The following is a 20,509-nucleotide window of genomic DNA, read 5'->3' as shown; positions in this document are numbered from 1 at the left end:
CTAGCCCTGGGCACATGATAAGCCTTTGGTGTATTTTGTAGCCAAACTAACTTTAATAGTGTCACGGCCCCTGCAGCTTTCGAGGTTAGTTTGGCTCAGGTCTGGACTCCGACTCCAGAACCCCAGGCCAGGATGGTGGTCAGGCCTCGCCCTCTGAGAAGATGACAACCTCTGCCTCTTGAGGCGGAGAGAGCAGCATACTGGCCAGCTCTGTTCCTCAGCATGAAGTGAGAAACCATATGAGCTTGTGTCACTCCAGGGAAGCCACCCATACCTGGTATGGCCACCAGCTCAAAGCTGGGAAAGATGGCCCCCAAAGAAATGACAGGAAGAGCAAAAGCTGCCCAAACCAAAAGGAACAAAAACCTCAAACTCCCACCCAGAGAACCCTGGCTTTCCCCAGGAGAACTGATACTGCACCTTTAAAACAACTCTGGTTTCATTCTGTTCTTTCTAGCTGCACACCCAAGTGCTCGCATGGCTTAGGTAAATTGCTTTTCTAAATTGTTGTAACAATGTGCTTGAGCTTTTTCTGCAGCCTCCATTCTTTTCAAGTCTCAGTCTTTCAGAATATTCTGAAGCAATTCTGTTTTAGGGTGGTGGCATGGAATCAGAGTTATCTCTTGCCAACTATATTCCCCTACAGTGTTTCTCGACATACAGATGCATGCTTCAGAATAGTGGGCTGTGCCTGTCTGAGTAAACCTTCCTCATGGGGGGTGGGAGCCCTGCTACCCCCCACACCCCCTGACACCTCTCCTGAAATGCCACCTTCATTACAAACCAGTGTCACTCACATGCCAGTGCCCATTCTGGCTAGACTCCCTTGGACGGTGTCATTCACCTTACTGTGAAACCTGATTTCTTTTCATTTTACCAGGACAAAAGTCCAGAATTTGGGTCACTATCTAAGCTCCCTTCCTTTTTTAGTTAGTTCTACTAGATTTCTAATAAAGGCTAAATGTTCTTCTGCTTTCTTGGCCCAGCAACGGGCTCTGGCTTTTTCTCCATATTTCTTAAAATGGATTGAGGTTTAGGATGACAAGTGTTAATCTGTTATGACATGACTTCAAGAGGCACTGTGCAACCTGAGAAGGAGAAAATGGGGCTTTAGTAGAAGATGGAACGCTCTAGAAATTTCATGTCAGTGTTTGTGTATATGCCTAGGATAGTGCTTATCAGGTTGAATCTCAAATTAGTGCTGTTGCCACTGAAGAAGTTCAAGAAAACATGACTTTCTGGCTTCGGAGAACAGACCCCAAATGAATTGCCGGGCAGGGGTTTAGAATGTATCTCTTTGTTTTTCCTCTTTTATCTTCCAGTCAGCCAATGGTTCCAGGCTTTCCCACATCTTGGCACACTTAGAAAATGAGAAGATTTGTACAGTCTCTGGGCCAGCAGATAGGTAGCTCCCTGAGGCTGAGAGGCTTGGTGGCCCGCATGCTATAACCCGGTCAGAGAGCAGCAGACTGAGCCAGGCCAGCTGCCCCTATCACACAGGAAACCCCTCACAGAATAGAGTAGGTGCCCATGTTAGGAGGTGTTGCTGGCATGAGTGTGATGTGAGTTGCCCCTGGGTTGTCATGAGCTTTAATAGGGTGACACGATTGAGCCCAGGAATACTAGTAGGGAACTTTCCTTCTGCACTTTCAGCAATGCTGGGGCCTGTGGCTGTGGGGCCAGCCTGCCTGCTGCCTCTGTCATAAGGCTGAGCTCTCTCATTGCCCATCTCTGACTGTCACTCATGTTCTCCCCTCCACTCTTCAGTCTCGTCATGCCATTTAATGGATCCTCTGCCTTTCTTTAGAAGTCCTCTCTCCTCCCAGATGCTCTCCTTGCCGTGGGGCCTCCTCACCCCTTGACTTGGATCTTTAGCGCCTTTTCCCTGAAGAGCTCTCAGAGCTGACCCCATCTATTTCTGTCCAGTCCTGAGCCCAGACAGCCTGACTGCATTCATTCCTTCTCTTCCTTCCTTTTCTGTCCTGCTATAGCTTTGACTTTTTCTGTTTTTAAGAATTCTTCCTGGGCCCAGTCTCAATTAGCTCAGTGTCTCAGTGAAGCAGTCCAAGTGGTCCTTGAATTTTTCCTGCAGAGCCCTGGTGGCTGTTCCTCTGCCCTGGAGTCACCCCTCAGGTGGAAACACGGTCAGTCCTCTGCACTGACCACTGCCACCCCCGGTTCTGGGCCAGGGACAGCCAAGACCCTCCGGCAGAAGCTCGATTGGCCACTCCAGGCTAGCACAGTTCAGGCTAATGCGAGAGAAGGGTAGGCTGCGTGTGCTGGAAGCATCCCAGTGAGGAATGCAATGGGCCTTCTGTATACAGTGTTGTTTTTCGGGGAGCCCACAGAGAAGACTTGAAACCCTGGGCTGAAGAGGCCGGCTATGGCACAGCAGGTGGAGAATCCCCGCTAGGTCCCCAGGATTCTCTACTCTGTTGGCAGTCAGCCCACCTCCTGCATGCAGCCCAGTAGAGAGAGCCTTGTACTCTGGGAGGGGCAACCCCAGAGAAGGCGGCCTGTGTGGCTGGAGCTGGGTCATCCTTAGGGAGGTGCTGCAGAGGAGAAGAGCCCAGGCTTTCGGGCTCATGTCCTAACCCACTGGCCTGGGCAAGTCCTTTCACCTCTCCCACCTGTCAGAGGCGAGCAGATCCCCTATCTGAGAGCTGTTGTTGAAGAGGCCATGAGACCCATGGGGCACTCCTCTGACACAGGACCTGGCACCTGTAGATGCCCAACAGTAGGGCTGTTGGAACTTGTATTCCAAACACACCCTGGCAAAATGGGGAGTGGCTTGAGCGCAAAGCAGGGGCTGAAATGTCAAGACCTGCATGGTCTCTCTTCACCTCTCACCTCTTTGCCTATGGTCAGTGCATTATTAGAGCAGCCTGAGACCGATGAGAGACCATGGTTTCACGTGCTATGCAAAGCCTTAGGTTCACATTGGTGGCCTCTGTACCACTCCAGGACTAGCCCAGCTTGGGTTTAGAAGGAATATAACATGTTCTCAGAGCCAGACCACTTCAAGCATCTTCTCTCTCAGTAACACAAGCATCTTCCTTTGACAAGGAAATTTGGGGAGACAGCCCAGAGTGGCTCAGTAGTGCCCGACAGGTACACCTCCCACCTGGGCACTAAATGAACCCCATTCATTAGTGAATAGGGTAGGCCCCAGTGTTCCCCAATCTGTGGTGCTCTGTAATCCACTTCAATGGCCACTGTTGGTGGGTTGTAAAAGAACAGTGCCTCTGGTGGCTCACAGGCACCCATCTCCGGCCTTTATCTGAGTGCTCTACATACCACTTCCCATGTAATCCTCATAGTCCCCTTTACACACGAGGACACAAGCCCCAGGAGGTTGAGCTCCTTACCCCAGATCACATGTAACTCTTACAAGGGGGACCTGGCCAAAAGCTTCGCTGTGCAAAAGCTTGAGGGCCAGCAACCTTTGGTCCTCGCAGCCTCTGCAAGTCATGACCAGCAGTCCGTAGCCCCGTGTGGGATGGGCGGCTAAGGGGCCTTAAGCTTTCCCCCCAGGAGCCCTTGACACATTGCAGATCTGGTAGCAAGCACCCTTGGGAGAGCAGGGCTTGTGGAGACCCCGGGGCCCACTCACACTGCCAACGTGGTTTACTGGGAGACAGCCAGAGCCGCTATTCTGCCTCATGCATCGCCTGTAACACGCTTAGCGGAGCTCCAGTTCCCAGCGATACGTGTTGGGGCGATTCTGGACAAAGCAGGAATAAGTCAGCTCAACTGTGAGGTTACCTGGTGCTGTCACTTACAGCACAAAAAAACAAGCAGTTCTGAATTACAAACCAAGGAATGGCAGATGGAGGCTATTCGCAGAGTCAAAGGACACGTGAAAATCTGGGTTTGCAGTCACTTTTCTGAACCTTCTTCTTCCGAGCTTGTCTGTCACCTTTCCGACGTCTCTATCTTTATCTCCAGGCATTGGGATTTGGATGGTTAGTTGCCCTTGGTGTTTATGGTAATTACACATGCAAATCCCTGTGCACCGGGGTGAAAATATGACCGATGAAGCCTTTTTTGTTTTGTAATTTTTATTTTAATTAAGCAACTAAGGCAGCACTTCATAGTGTTACTAATACACTGCTCTGTTAAAGTCATGACAAATGCATTATTTTCTGCAATGTTGAGTATCAGTTCATTGAACTGACTCTCATTTAGAGCCTTAACTGCTTTGCCAAACCTTGCTTTTTGCTAGATTTAGTGCTCCTCCTGTGTTGTAAGCTGAGAGCTCAGTGCCTTCTGCACTGTCCACCCCCTGCCCCGGCCCCTGCCCCAGCTCCAGCCAGAAGCCAGTGTTTAGGCTCTTGGTGCAAATGTGCGGATTCGGGAGAGCTCTGTCTGGTCTCTCCGTCTAGATGATGAGGTAACCGTGGGGAAGTTCTATGCCACTTTCCTGATACAGGACTACTTTAGGAAATTCAAGAAACGGAAAGAACAAGGACTGGTGGGAAAATACCCTGCGAAGAACACTACAATTGCCCTACAGGTGAATTGTTGTTTTGTTGTTTCCTCTTTTCACTAACGATTTTACAAGCTTATTTGAAATACTAGAGAGCTGACAGTTCATGGTTGAGCAGTACCACAAGGATTTTGTTTAAACTGAGATACTGCACACTCCCCAAATTGTGGACTAGCCATTTCTGGGCCACAAGGTAAGTGCCTCCCTCTCCTTGCTTTCTCTGTCCTGAGGGATCTGCTGCAACCCATGGGATGGGGCCCCAGGACAGCGGTGAAGGCACATCCCTGGTGGGAGGGGAGCAAGCGCAGCCCTTGCACCCTGTCTTCTTTAGGCTTCTCCCAGGGCAGTGCCCTCTGAGCAGCGACCCACCTTCCCTGCCCCTGGGCTTAGGCCCTAGCTGCCCAGTAAACAGCTTTCCATCTGAACACAAGTGCTTTGTTTTGTTTCTGTTTGTTTCTTACCCCACTGCTTGTTGGTTTTTGGTCCATTTCAGTAACATCCATCACTTCCTGGTATGTGTGAGTGTACGTGTGTGTGTGTGTGTGTGTGTGTGTGTGTGTGTGTGTGTGATGTCTGTCTCTCTGTGTGTCTCCTGATGGCCGTGAGGTTTGCTGTGCAAATGCTGCTCTGTCACACCCAGGCCAGCCTCTGGTCCCTGTCCCTCCCCCTAAGCCAGCCCTGGCCCTGTCCTACAGTGTGGAGGTAGCCTGCAGGAACCTCTGGTTCCAACCCGGGTCTATGTAGGCGAGAATATAGAATCGTAGGTAAGCCCAAAGCTCTGGGTTGGGATGCAGGCGTGCAGGGGAAGGGAGTCACAGTGGAGACGTGCACAGAAGGGCCAGGAAGGGGAGTTTGTTAGTGCTGGTGATTGAGAAAGCAGGGTGAAGGGGAAGCTAGAAAAAGATGCTAAGACCTGAAAGAAGGGAACTACAAAGATCGGCAAGGTGCCAGAAACAGCTGTCCAAATTAATCAAAAGCCCTGTCATCTCTGCTACCCAGAGTGCTTCAACTCCATCGTGAATAGGATCAAGATTTTTTTCCTTTTTAATTGGTTTACTCTAAAATTACTTTTATGTCCCTGTCATCACCACGTGTCTAAAATTAGGCCTTGTAGATATTGGTAAGGGTCAATGTGGAATAATCCTTCACTTTTTGTCTGGAAAAAAATGTCCCGTATTGTTTTGTGTTAAAGTGATGGTCAATGCCAAACGGAAGGCTTGTCTGTGATCTGGCTGCAAGAGAGAATGTGAACACGAATGACAATGAATGAGTGAATGAAGTAATGTGGGCTACATGCACATGTGTTGGGTTAGGAGATGACCTTGTGTGACAGTGACCTGCTGATTCATGATGAAACCTCTGCTCTACCCAGACAGCTGCAGGGTTGAGGGGAAGGATGGATGCTGAGTTCAGCTGAAGACAATTCTGATCTTTCTTCCTCTGCTCACATGTCCTAAAGGTAGCTCAGTGAATCACAGGCTCAGTCAAATAGCTCAGTGCTGTCTCTGGTTGTGGAATTGTGAGTAAAGTTCTTTCACCTCCGGCCGATCCGGTTTGCAAAAATGACAGCTCTTCTGATCACAGTTCACAAGTAGCCTTAGAGAGACAAAGCAAACTGAAAAGTGTTTGTAAATTTGAACAGGACTCTGGTTCGTGCATTCTTGAAGGCAGGGTGCAAGGAGAAGGAGTGATGATGGCTCTTCCTGAAAGTCAGTGTTTCTGATGGCTCTTCCTGAAAGTAGCCTTGGGCCTGGCGGATAGTCTGGCAGGGTTTCAGAGCACTGCGGTGCCCTCTGCTTGTAGAGAGGGAAGTGCTTCCTGTTCTCGGATTCTAGTAGGTGGGATCGGTGGTACTTAATGACTTTTCTGGAGGGGGAAACATACTCTTTCATGCATGGCTATGTCATAATTTACAGTAATCAGGGTAGCTCTGTGATGAGACCCTTCTGTTCTCTGTGGAAGATACATTTGATGACCACCTGGACACGATTTACACCTTTTCTGAATTCCCAAGACTTCCCAATAAGGTGGTTTCAGTGCTTGCTCTAGTGGCTGGATATAGTCTTTCGATGTTTTAAAATCTGAAAAACAACGTGGCTAAGTTATTAATGACCACATTTCATGAATGGGCTTTGCTGAGTCTTCAAGTTGAAGGTTGCTAAAACTACATTTTTAAGTCATTGGGTTAAAAGACTATTACATTGTATTACAATAATGCTGAGGGTTTTTTTTCTCCCGAACATTTTCCATTTTGTTGTTTATAGAAAGGGTTTCATTTCCTTGGTGAAATTCAAATATTTCCAGTTAGGTGGTAATATTAACACATTTTCACACGGTTCCATTGGGAGTTGAGGCTATGACTATAATTTATGTTGAGTATATAGCCTAGAAAATTAAGTTGTATTCATAATCTTGACGGATAAATTCTGAAAATGTATTTGATTCTGAAGCGCACATTAAAAACAGAAAAATTTTGTCTCCTTGAAGGATAATTCTAATTACATTTTTGGCTTCCTCGGCTCCAGAAATGGCTTTAAATGTGATTTGTCACTCTACTTTTAATTAGCATGAGGGGGCTCTTCCTTTCAGCATGATGAAATATTACATGATGATGTAGTAGTTAGGGAAATGGGGTTAAATGGCAATGGGAGCAGTGCACCAACAGTGTCACCAGGACAAGTATCCAGATCCTCAAGGAAGCCCCTGAAAGTGGGCATGGGATATTGAGAAGTGGGGTGAGTTGCTTCTCCCCGTGTCAGAGGTGCCTCATGGCTGACGATTGCTAATGGAAAGTGGAGTGTGGGCATCACGGTGTGAGCACAGGAGTCAAGATATAGGCATATGCGTGCTTGTGCTACGTAGAGTGCAGTCTGTCTGAACAGGATCAGAGCTGGTCCACATTCTTTGCCCCATTTTCAAGGGCACACAGATGCACTATGGTTTTCAACCCTGTGGGCTCCATCTGGTCTCCCTGTGTTCAGACCAACTGCAGTGTCTCCTTCTATATGAAGGGGGATGGCTTGAGGAGCTCCTGGATCCATGTGTGGGTAGGAGCTTGGCACCCAGTGTCCTCTGGCCTCTGTGGTCTGAATGAGTGTGCAGTTTCCATCTGTCCATCCATTGTCATCATTGAAGCCAGACTTCTCTCCAGCACCTCTACAGAGGGAATCAGAGAGAAGCTGCATTAAGCCTTTTTTTTCCTCACTCATCCCCTACATGCCATATTCACTTTAGTTGGACTCAGCCTTTGCTCTTCATCCATTGTTGCTGCATCTGAGTTTCCATGAGAAGGTTGAATAAATAAAGGAACATAGCTCTGCAGCCATGAAAGCTCTGCCCCCTTGCCAGCAACTAGTAATGCCCCTCTAGACCTTCCACGTGAGGACTCCTGTGCAAGAGAGAGATGCTAATTTGTCCAGTATCTCATGGATAAGGAAAAAAAAATCCCAAAGCGGGAAAAGTTTTGTTCATTTCTTTTTCTTTCAACATTCAAGAATTTCCTTTATGCAAAAGATGTGCTGGTGGCATCCAAGGAGACTCTGTCCCTCATTCATCCCAGATGGGAGCTTGCCCATCTTAGTGACAGGAAGACTTTAGAGGGATAGTTTTCTTTTCTTTTCCTTTCTTTTTTTTTTTTCTTTTTTTCTTTTTTTTTTTTTTTTTTTTTTTTTACCTGTTTGGAAGTTGGGTTTAAGGAGACTGTTATTTCCAGATTGTAAATTAGGTTGTTAGGATTTATAATGTTAAAGCCTGTGCCCTAACCAACAGATGGTGATGTAGGTGGGCAAGTGGAAAGGTGGGTGGTATCAAAGAAGCAAATGACACTTAGTCCCTGATATGCCTTGATGTGGCTTTCTGAGGGCGGCTCGGTGCATAAAGACAGAGGAAAACAGGATATTCCACGGACATTTACTCTCTGGAGTATCAGACACCTGTTATCTAGTCACTGCAGTCTAGAAAAAGGAACAAGATTTTCCTTCTTTTTTTTAAAGCATGCCTTCATCCAAAGCCACGGAAAGGCTTTCTTTGTTCTTTTTTAATCTAAGAGGAGAACAAATGCTAACAGATGAGATTTCACTGGCTGATTCATTTGTTTCAGATGCTTGAACGGATGCTTTAGAATTTTCTGCCTGAGCTACAGCACCAAGCTCGTTAGTCGGAAGGCGTTTGTGGCTAAGGCCTTGAAAGGGAAAAGTCTCAAGTGGGCTTATTTCTACTGAAACAGCATTTCGGGAGAAATGCAGGAAAAAGCAAACCCAAGGCCCCAGGGAGACCCCTTCCAAGCAAAGCACTCCTCCAGAAGGTGGAAGCGGGGCCGTGGCCCATCTGCGGAGCCATGGCCTCCTGTCGCGGACACTGCTCTCGGTGGCTTTGATTCATGAAAGGGAACATGCAAGGCTTAACCGGTTTCCCTCCCAAGCAGAGACTCAGAGAAAGGGAAAGAGTGAGAGAGAGCAAAGGAGGGGGGCAGCCGCCCCACAGAGAAATGAAATGAACACAACTTCCTGATGATGGCCAGTAAAAAAAAAAAATTAAACTAAAATAATAAAAAGATTAAGCAGATCTGCCTAAGGTGGGCGGCTGACTCCGTTCCAAAGTCCTGCATCCCTAGTTTGTCCAAACTCCCAAAGACTGGCAGCCCCCTTGGCACTGAGCTGACAGAGTTCCTTTTCTATGCCAGTCCGTCCTGACCTCCTGACCATCCAGCTCCGCTCTCTGCAGAGACCCAGTTCAGAATGCAGTGAGAAGCGGGCAGAACAGGAAGCTCAGACACACCCATTTAAACTAACACATACACCCGCATGCCAAAACCAACCCAGGCAGCACCTCAGGTTTCATCTTAACGTGTCCACGGGAAGTACCACCACACCCAAACCTCATTCAGCATTGTCCGTCTTTAATCCGTGCTCAAAGCCAGTCCGGGGATGCCTCTTTGGAAGCAGTATGGTCTAGTTTCAAGGACACTGGGAGTCGGGAACCTGGGTTCTAGTCCCAGCTCCAGTGGTTAGTTGCTGCGTGACCTTGGGCAAGACACTTAACCTCTCTGTGCCTCAGTTTCCCCATCTGTAAAATGGGGATAATAATGTCGACCTACCTCACAGGGCTGTTGTGAGGAATAGCTAAGTGATTGTAAAGCACTTTGAACGTATAATTGCTTATTATTAAGACTACAACAATAATAATACCATATGCCTGTTTACTACCAGACCTTTAAGAAATTCCTGTTTTTCTTTTATCTCTTTTCTGTTCTGTACCATGGTGATCCATTGAGAAAGAGAATTCTCCCCTTTTTAAGATAGCATGGAAATGTGTAAAGCTGTAAACAGACGTAACTCTTACAGGTGGGGTTTCACATCTTAAGAACAAGTGATTTTTCCTCAAGAAGTTGCTTCATGAGGGCCTCCCTCCTGAAATTCTCAGCCAATTCCACCCAATGTTGAGGAGTCTGTACATCCGAAGCTGAGCCCAAGGTGCCCAAAGGAGCCAATCTGAGTTGTAAAGTCAATATTCAAAAGTAACCTTAGTGCAAAAAGTTGACATTTCGGAAGTGAATAGAGGAAAGGTTTATCAGTCCCTTTTGCCTGCCCTGGTCTCTGCAGACTGACGAGTGTTTGCGTGCAGAGGACATGGAGAATGAGGTGGAGAGAGCCAGCTGAATGAGGGAAACCCTTTTCCTGGCTGCACTCATCCAAGACCAGGCAGAGTGGGGGAGCATTGTCAGCAGTGGGAAGAGCAGTACTAGTGGAAGCCCTGCAGGCCCAGCGTAGAGATGGCCGGCTGGGCACCTCCCAGCCTGAGGTCTATTCCAGTGATGTCTTTGTGCTGTGACCCTTGCCCTTGGCCACAGTGACTCATGATACTAAGTGGTCTAACCTGCCTGGACTTAAGTGGACTCCCGGGCCTCACTATGGAAATGGGCCCAGTCCCCAATTCTGCTCCCAAATGTACAGGCTAGTAAGTCTGGGAGCTAGTAAGTGGGTTTTATGGATTCTCACAGCAGAATCCGTGGAGCTGGACACCAGGTTTGACTTCTTCACACAGTATCATGGGCAGTGATGTGGGGATGGGGTTGAAAGACGGCCAGCAAACTCCAGTATGGCAGGACCCCTTGAGAGGATGTTGAGTCTGTACCTGCTAGTTAACAGCTGTGGCCCCCGGCACCTTGAGTTTCCCCACCCCCTGCCAGCATCCCAGCTCCTCTCCAGACCCTTCCTTGATCAGGCAAATGAAGGGCTAATGCCTGGTGTAGTGGGTTCCTCTGGGACTCTGCTCTTGTCTAACCACTTCTGTTCTGATTGGGTCATGCCTGTGATGTACCGGTTAATAAGAATTTGGTGTATCATCCCTGAAAAGAAAGCTGGTCAACCCTGTGGGCACAGACAAAGAGCTAGCCCATCACCAGACCAGTGATCCCTGCTTGTCTCTGACCCACCCTGATGTCAGGTTTATTCAACACTAAAGGACAGTATGCCCTCACCCCACGATCTCAGTTGCCCCATCTCAGAGGGCCAGTGTGAACAGCTCTCTTCTACATCTAAGTCTCCATATGCCAAAGCCTCAGCAGAACAGTTCCAAGCAGTTCACATAGCTGGTATTTCCACATGCTTTTCTCGATAGTCCTTTCAAATTAGTGAAAACTGGAAAAGGGTAGCTTTCTAGTTGGTACTTAAGGAATGGTTTAAATGAAACAGGAGAATCTTGCCCCCTGTGGGCCTGGCTGTATTTGCTGAGTAATGGCACTGGCTGTGATATATAGCCAAGGCCAGTTTGTGAAAGACAGCCAGAAATCGTGGAGGCTGCCTCTGGCCTCAACGCAAAAGGGAAACATGGCTTCCCTGAAACTTGGTTTACAGTCAAACTGCAGACACCTCTGTCCTTACTCCTGAAATCCCGGCGGAAGAGTGTAGCTTTAAATGTAGGAAAGTTGTAGGAGACGACCCAAGTTTATTATTCTGGAATCTTCACAGACTCAGCAAACTTGGTACCCAACACCACAAACCATGGTGCTAAATTCTAAAGCTCCTGAAGAGAAGACACGACACAGACCAGCATCCATTATGGGAAGCAGATGTAATATCAGACTCTTCTTCATAGCTTACACTATGGTGGGACTCAATTCGAAATTAAATCCACAGGATTGTTGGGTACTAGATTCTATACTCTTTCTGAAAAGCAGGACATCTTTCCCCTCTGACAATAGCAATTATTATTTTCAAAAGTCTTTGAGAAGATAAATTACTGAAAAGGAGTTAAGACAAGTTACATTATGTAGTAACAAAAGGTCTTAATTATTGTAGTGTGTTACTGAATAATACCTATCTAGTACCCCTCAGCCCAAACGTGTCATGATTCAATTACCCATGGGAAGGAGCTTGCTAACATTTACTAATGGTTCCAAGGTTGGGTAGATACCTGCACAAGTCTGTTCTTCCTGGCACACAGTAGACCTAAGAGAGATGGCTGTTTGATTAATGGGAGAGCATGTCATTCCAAGGCACAGTGAGGGAAACCGATTAAGAAGTGCCAAAGGCTAGTTCAGAGAAACCCCAGGAAGGGCATTTCTTCCCAACGTGGAGAAAAGTTAGTGGAATAGTGGGAATTCTAAAGGGGGCGAAGAGTCTGTTGCTTGAGGAAAAGATGGTATTTCCGGTCTGAGGACAGGTTATCAGCAGTTCTCCAACTCTTTGGTCTCTCTTAAAAATTAATGAGGACCCTTTGTATCAATATTTACTGCATTAGAAATTAAAACTGAGAAATTTTTAAAACAGAATATGCAAGCACAAAGATGCCAGAAGATGACATCATCACATCATATAGCCTTTGAGAAACTGTGCTCTCATAAGAGAATGAGAGCCTACAAGGCCAAGAACATCCTAGTATTATCATGCCAATTGCAGGGACCTCATAGACCCCTGAAGGTGTCTCAGGGAGCCCCAGGGTACCTGGACCACACCTTGAGAACTGCTGCTCTAGGGGAATGATCCCAAGTTTCCCCTAGAGGAAAAGGGTGATGGAGCCTTTTCACCATCTCCCTGGTTAAAGAGCCTTTTGTGTATAACAGTATCCCTAACTTGAACCTTTCTCTCCTTCCCAGCCCTGGCCCCCAACTGCAATCTGTTCACCTAGACACGGAGCTGCCTGTGCCCTCAGCATTCAGCTAAGTTCAGACTGAGGGTTGTAGCCCGCATGGCCACGTCTCACTGCCTGTGCTGATGTAGAGAAATGATGGTCTGACTGAGTGCAGGATAGACAGTATTTTTAAAGATATCAGTTCCTCGAAGCAGCATAACTGAGACAAGGAAGTGTGCTGAGCAGAGGATCAGTTTTTGTGACACCTACTGATCGTTTGTCATTTCCATGTTGACTTAGTGATATAAGAGCTCTGCTATGTTAATTGAGAGGTTACCCTTCATTGAGTGGTACCCACGGTCATGACCATGAGCGAGCATATGATTGAGAGAGACTTGACCCCAACACACTTTTCTGTGGACCCAATGACTTCGTCTTGGTGTGGTTGAGGTGGGGCCAGCATAGTGTCATGGGAACCACAGGCCTGGGACCTGCCTTTGCTAATCTGGGCAGGTCACTTAACCAAATGGGAATATCTTGGCCCGGATGTACTAGGATAAAGTATGTGAGATCACAATGACAGGTACAAAGATGGATTAGAATAGTAGTCACAATTTGTGGTGTCTGCTAAGCCTAAATTTTAAATAATTCTGTTATCAGGAGACTGGCAAGAATTTCGATTCTGGTGTTAAAACTACAACTGAGAATCAAGGTGGACCTAAAACTGATAGCTCTGTCAGATCATTTGCAGGGAAATGTCATAGATCGAAAGTTGAGGTAATTTTCTAGAACGTTTCCTTAATTTTTCAAAGTGATGGTAATAAACGTGATGTACAGCTGATGGCAACCCCGAGGGTAACTTATGGGTAATGTTACAGCTGACTTTTCAATGAGGGTTGGAATCACCACGGATGACTCACGAAGCATTGTGCCTGTGATTCTAACCCTTTATATTTAACTCAAGGACTGTTTGTAATGGACGCAAAGGCCACACCATCACATTTTCCCTAGAGGAAAACAATGACAAAAGAAGGGGTGTGCCCGTGTGAGATGTGTGTGCATGTGTGTATGTGGGGGAGGTGGGGCACCGCTTGTAGATGAGCAGGTTTCTTCTATTAGAATTTCATCTCCAGTTCTTTCTTCTAAGGGAGCTAGTCTAAAACCCAGCCAATTGGGTGGGGCTGAATCCTGCTGAAAGCTTAGCCAGAACTGGCCTGAGCAGGGCCCGCCAGCCCTGGCTGAGTGAAACCTGCCTGTGATGGAAAACAGCCTCTGCCAGGCAAGGGCTCTTTGGCTGGAGTCTGAAAGCCTGGCACTCACTTCTGAAGATGAACGACCTGGCCCAGTTCCGACTAGAGACTCGCATCTCTTATCTCCACTGTTACAATGTAGGTTCAGGAGGGGTTTGTACGTGCTTGCTGTGGTTCTGTGGCAGCTGACTGGTGTATTTGATGCAGCTAACTTAGGGAGACAGGCATCAAAATGATTGCAAATGCACCCAGGTAGGAAAAACTTAACCCTAGAAAAGGGGAAGAGAAAGGAAGGTAATTGGATGTTCATACTTGATGTTAAAATATCATAATTTTATGCTATTGCTTCAGAAATATTTAGAGAGATTTTATAGTTTGGGGTTTATTTTTTTTTTGGTGACTTAATCACTCAATAGATAAATATCTACAAAATTCCAATTAAATGGTGTCTAAAAATTAAAGCAGCAGTCTACAGGCAAAGCGCCATTTCATTTTTTAAAAAAACATTTATGATAATGTCTAGCATTCAAAATTCAACCAGAAACTAGGCTTGATTCTGTTTAATATTTTATATGATTGGACATCTTAAATCAATAATGTTCATATTTTATAGCAATTCTGTGTTTATTCAAAAACATAATTCTACTGTGATGTTAATGGAATGACTTTCTTTGGCTTTAATTGTGTTGGTTTAAGTGCTATGACCACATTTCAAATTAAAGTAGTATTTTGCTGATAGAGGTAGACACAGATATGAAATACAAAAGAAGAGATAATTTTATTGATTATAAGGTGTTCGTTTCAGGAAAAAAATGTTCTTTTTTTTTTTTTTAGGGCTGTGAAAAATGATTTTTTTTCAAGGATTTAAGATAGTTTTCTGAATTTTTTGGGATTGGAACTTGTGCCTATGGAATTTTTGGAGCAGCCTAAGCTACCTTTTAGCTTGATATGTGTGCTAGAAAATTTTCATTATCATGTTTTGTGATATGTAATAAATTCAGGGTGCTGTGCTTAAGCTTCATTTCAATTCAAGTTTGGGAATATCTGTTTGTCTTATTCCCAACTCTGGCAGACACTCCTACACCTTGGCGCCCACCTCCCCCCCGCCCCCCCGCCCCGCACCTTCCCATCCTTCCCCAGATCCCACATGAAAGGGTAAATCAGTCCCTGACTCTTAGAAGGTGTGTTTCTTCCTGTGTGGAGCAAGCAAAATATAATAACGATTTCTAAGCCTCTGCTTTCCTGTCTGGGAAGGGTGATGCTTTCTTTCCTCCTTTGATGTCTCTTTAATAAATATGTTGTCATTATTTGTCTTTGGAAATGGCCTCTTTGGCCACCTCTCAATTTTCTCCATGATTTATGTTGCTAACAAACTCTCTGTCCTGTATCTGTTCACTGCACTCTCCTACTCCTGTGTATCATTGACAACGTGCTGAAGACAGTTTTTGTTTTTATGCAATTATGTCATGTGTGTATTTCAGTGAAATGTCAACCCGTCAACAGAGGATGATGTTAAAAATTATCCAAATAAATAGTTTTCTATTTCTTTTAATCAGACCTAATCCAATCAGTTGAATCACAGTGAACAGGACTATCTGTTGTTATTTACACTCAGTGTTTCTGGCCCATACTGCTTTATAACATGGATGGATTCATGTACGTCATTTACCTGGGGGTGCTGACTTGATGCATTGTCACCTATGTTTACTTTGTGGGGACAGCAGCAGGTGTCTCAAACCTGGTCTCTTCTTGTTTGGGAGTCTCGATATGTAACAGTCCTTTCTCCCCAGTGTTCCAAAATCAGCCTTGAACACTGGTTTAGCTTATCTTCCCCTGATAATCATGCCCTAGAAAATGCTGAATGAATGAACTGCATGCTGTTTAATACCACTGGGCTCGACCTTTCCACACATGCCTGTAGCTCTGCTGTCTAAGAGCTTTCAGCCATTTGACATTAGATGTGTCTTCTTAATGTTTCCATGAGAATGGGAAGTGGGTCCACCTCTGAGCCAGATGATTCCCTGGGCTCGGATGTGCTGGACTTGGGGATCCTGAGAGAGGGAGGGAAAGTGTGTGTGTGTACACGCATGTGTGAGTACACGTGTGCATGAGCTTGTGTGTGTACATGTGCGTCTTGTGCCTGTGATCAGAGGGACAGGAGAGTGACAGGCAGCCTCACTGACATACCACGAGCTGTCCTGGGTTTGGCCCTGGCGCATGTGTGTCCTTCTCTACAAGACTAGGGGAGACAGCATTTCTAGCTAGGAACCTTAACACTTTGATTCGGGGTGTCTCTCACCCCCACAATTCATGAAATGGAAAGAACTGCTGATCCTCTATTCAAAGACTGGTTCAAAGCAGTCCCGAAGCAAAGCCATCTTTCCCAGGCTCGTCTCACACAGGCTGCGTGCTATTATGGAGGAGGCCATTTTCAAGTGAGCCTGTTGGGAAGTTCCTGTACAACTTTACATTGTAAATTAATGTCACCGCCTCCCGCGTCTGCAGACCAGTCTGCGCATTCCCACACTAGTAGGCCCAGCCCTGTTGGATCTGGCCAGACTGTGGCCACCATCCTCTCCCCTCCCCACTCAGCATTGCTGGGCGTGTCTCAAGCGTGGTCATCGTGCTTTGTCCGTTTCCTGTGTCCACCCACTGCTGGGTTATGGAGGAAGAACAGGGAAGTGGTCCCCTCCCCTGACAACCCACACTTGCCCCATTCAGCCCTGCAGACTGTTCTGCCCTGGAGTGTTAGCTGCAGATTGAGACTTCCAAAGCCAGGTCCCAGACGTTCGCCAAGTCTTCAGTGACTGCTGCATTTGCAGACAGACGAGCAGCAAATGAGGGGTGCCACCCAGACAGGTGGCCTGAGACCGGGGACAGGGAAGAAATGCCTCTTTCAGATGTCTTTGTGTGGAAAAGGATAAAGTACCATGTTTCCCCAAAAATAAGACCTAGTCAGACCATCAGCTGTAATGTGCCTTTTGGAGCAAAAATTAATATAAGACCAAGATATTACATTATATTATATTATTTATATTATTTATATTAATTATATTATATTATAGTATAGTATAGTATATAGTACATAAGATATATTACAATAGTATATCTTATAACATAATAAAATAAGACTGGTCTTATATTCATTTTTGCTCCAAAAGATACATTAGAGCCGATGGTCTGGCCAGGTCTTATTTTGGGGGAAACACGGTAGCTGTGCTGTCTCAGCTAGCCTGAGTCAGCATGCTATTTTTCTTCAAACTGATGGTCAAAACATCATAACTTTCTCAGAGCCAGTGACTACACCTTCCCCATATAGCATCCATAAGCATCTCAAACGTTTCTCTAAAGTAGCTGGGAACATCAGAAAGCCTTCTCCTGGGCCCTGTCACAGTGAAATCTGTGACCCTGGGTATGGAAGGCCAGCTGTGAGGGCCTCGGGGAAATGCCCCGTCTTTAAGGAACATGGGGGTTCAGCTGGCGGGTCTTGCACTGCCTCCAGAGACTGGCGAGCCCCTTTTAATGTGTTGTGGTTTTCAAGAGGATGACCCGACTTTTGGTGCATTCTCACCCTGAGCACAGGCTGCAGGCCAAGGTACCATGGATGGCCATGAGGCTGGCACTGCACAGCGGCCCAGGTCTGTGTGCATGTCAGTCCATTCTGTCACGGTCCTGAGTGTGCTGGTGGTTGCAGTGTGTTGTGTCGCTCCCTCGTTCCCATGGCTTCAGCAGAATCAGAGGCCCTGACAGCTACTTGGTCTGCTTGCCCTCTGGCACTTGCACCTAGGCTTCTCATCCTGGACGTAGCCAGAGAGTGCGTGCCACCCTCCCTGTGGAACAGCCAGGCTGTACTTCCAGCCCTGTGTGGGGCTGGGGGAGGTGGGGTTCTGAAGGGCATCTTCCCTTCAGATTTTCATTTAGACATGGGCATGGGCTGTTGGCCATGGCAGACCTAGTACGAATAACCAGACACTGTTCCCTGCAAGTGGGGGTATTTGAAAAGGAGCTTTCTGGGTTGAAGGCCTCAAGCATCCCATCTTGAACCCCTTGACCACACCCTACAACCCCGAGGCTGCAGGAACTTGTTCAGTTACATTCAAACAAGCAAGCAGTTCCCCAAGCTGTCCTTTGGAGAAACCGTCCTCTCCCACAGCTGAATTAGGCAGGAGCAAAGCCCGAACCCAGACCGGGTCCAGGGCACCTGTGTTGTCTAATCTGTTTTGCTGTTTTCATTGACCTAGGCGGGCTTAAGGACATTGCACGACATCGGGCCAGAAATCCGGCGTGCTATATCATGTGATTTGCAAGATGACGAGCCTGAGGAAACAAAAGGAGAAGAAGAAGAAGCTGTATTCAAAGTAATTATTCCACATACAGCTGCACACTGGCCGCTCTGAAATAGTGGGTAGGACTCCAGTTTGGGCGGTTACTGGTCCACAAAAGAACCTGGAGAACGCAAACCAGCCCCAGAACCTAGAGGGGCTTGCAGACCATGCTCTCCCCACAGCAAGCCCTCCTCATTCACCCACATCTCTTTTATGGCCAGGCCTACCCTTCCCAAACTTGCTCCTCTCCAAGGAGCTTGGCCATAGGCACTGGCTGGTCTGGATGAGCAGCCTGGCTGCTTCTGGCAGTTGCCTGCCCGCACCACCCTGTTCTTCCCTGGCCAGCTCTTTGATCTGCCAGCGGGCCCTCAGCCTCCTAGCCCCCCAGCCCAGAGAGCATGCTACTGCCCCACCTCAACTTCTGGGGCTGCCAACCAGCCTTGCTGGCTCTAAGTCACCTCAACTTGGCACAGCTGGAAGAGCGCACTTGAGTGACAGCCGAGAGCTTGCTCCCAGCTTAGGAATTGGAGGTAACCTTCCTCATTTCAGGGGGACCAGCTGCCACACAGACACATTCACCCTGATCATTGAGACCCTCAGATTGTTTTCCAGGGATCCTATGGAGCTTACCTAGAATTTGTTTTTCATGTAGAAAAAATTACCTAACATAGCTAGCCTGCATCAAATACTTGTTAAATTACCTGGTGTTGTCTCCCATTATTTTGCAGAGAAATGGTGCCCTGCTTGGAAACCATGTCAATCATGTTAATAGTGATAGGAGAGATTCCCTTCAGCAGACCAATACCACCCACCGTCCCCTGCATGTCCAAAGGCCTTCAGTTCCATCTGCAAGTGATACTGAGAAACCGCTGTTTCCTCCAGCAGGAAATTCGGTGTGTCATAACCATCATAACCATAATTCCATAGGAAAGCAAGTTCCCAGCTCAACAAATGCCAATCTCAATAATGCCAATATGTCCAAAGCTGCCTCTGGAAAGCGGCCCAGCCTTGGGAACCTAGAGCATGTGTCTGAAAATGGGCATCATTCCTCCCACAAGCATGACCGTGAGCCTCAAAGAAGGTCCAGTATTAAAAGGTAACCTTGAAAATGTGTTTGCACTTGGTAATGTTGTCTCTGCCACCCACCCCCCTCCATGCTCTGGACATGCAGGAGATTCCCAGTGGGCGTTGGCAATTGAACCTATGAGTGCCACAAGGTCATGGCCTCCTCAGGCCCTCTAGCCCAATGATGACCCTGAAAGAGAAAGGGCCACCTGCCAGCCTGTATCCCGCTATGTGAGATGCCCTTTAAAATGGCAGCAGCTGCAAACTCTACCCTCCCTGGTTGTGTCAACATACTTTGGGACAGGAGTTGGCAAACCTGTTCCGTAAAGGGCTAGGTGGTAGGTATTTTAGGCTTTGAGCACCATACAACCTATTGTAGCTACTCAACTCTACTGCCATAGTGAGAAAGTAGCCAGAGACAGTATATAATAAACGCATGGGTATGGCTGTGTCCCAGTAAAATTTTATTTTTAGACACTGAAATGGGAACTTCCTCTAGCCATAGGTGATGAAATACTTTTTTTCCTTGGATTTTTTTCCCCCCCAATCCTTTAAAAATGTCAAAAGCATTCATAGCTCATGGGCCGTACAAAACTAGGCGGCCGCTGGTGTTTGGCCTGCAACCCATATTTTTGCTGTCCTCTGTTCTAGGAAGTAGCCTGATAACTGCATTTTAAATTGTGTTGGAAATATTTAACTTTTATCTTCTCCCTCCCTCCTACATTATGCCTTTCCTGGATAGAACCCGCTATTATGAAACTTATATTAGGTATGTGCTTATCGCCTGTGTTTATATGTTAAATACTGTGTGTTACAAGTGCGACCAATTGGCCTCTCTGAATGCTGAGTGATGAGACGTTCCTTTGAACCAACTATGATATTATAGCTCAGGGCTCTGGACTTAGGAGTTGGAGGTAGTGGCTTTCTGCATAGGCAGTTATTACCAAGGACTGATGTTCACGTGCCACGTGCCCACGGATGAGCCCCTGCAGGGAGGGCTGCTGTGCACTCCTAGTGCCCAGGCCTATGAAGCAGGGCAATGCCTGCGGCTTTCTGGGGGCAAGTCTCTTGTGGGGCCTTGGTAAAAGCATGATCCCAGCCCCCTAAAGACCAGGGGCCAGGCTGTCTTCTTTGCCTCCAATGTAGTCCTCAACACGTGTGCTGAACAGGATTGAACGGTGGGCAGGTTGGTTATTTTGTTGGTGATGAGACGATAGGTCTGAGGGTTTAATTGTATCAAGTGAAATCGTGAGCCAGAGGAGGGTGGGGAAAGAAGGAAGAACTTAGAGGAAGTTCAGTCCGCTCTGGAG

The 20,509-nt window shown here is 46.9% G+C and overlaps 1 protein-coding gene across 9 annotated transcripts in view; it reads left to right on the top strand.

Moving 5' to 3' along the window:
- The window catches only part of CACNA1D (calcium voltage-gated channel subunit alpha1 D), a 308,623-nt gene that overhangs the window by 272,104 nt on the left and 16,010 nt on the right, over nucleotides 1-20,509 (top strand). For 8 of the 9 annotated variants that reach the window (XM_081073050.1, XM_081073054.1, XM_081073051.1 and 5 more), the window contains 4 exons: nucleotides 4,386-4,516; nucleotides 18,051-18,167; nucleotides 18,863-19,230; nucleotides 19,942-19,968. In XM_081073050.1, the coding sequence (XP_080929176.1) occupies nucleotides 4,386-4,516; nucleotides 18,051-18,167; nucleotides 18,863-19,230; nucleotides 19,942-19,968 (643 nt within the window). The remainder of the gene's footprint in view (nucleotides 1-4,385; nucleotides 4,517-18,050; nucleotides 18,168-18,862; nucleotides 19,231-19,941; nucleotides 19,969-20,509) is intronic. The other variant, XM_081073055.1, reaches the window with a different exon arrangement.

This window comes from Rhinolophus hipposideros, assembly GCF_964194185.1.
Source record: "Rhinolophus hipposideros genome assembly, chromosome: 14".
In the NCBI taxonomy this organism is placed as follows: domain Eukaryota; kingdom Metazoa; phylum Chordata; class Mammalia; order Chiroptera; family Rhinolophidae; genus Rhinolophus; species Rhinolophus hipposideros.
Note: the sequence above shows the minus strand (reverse complement) of the source record. Positions and strands in the feature narration are given on the sequence as shown.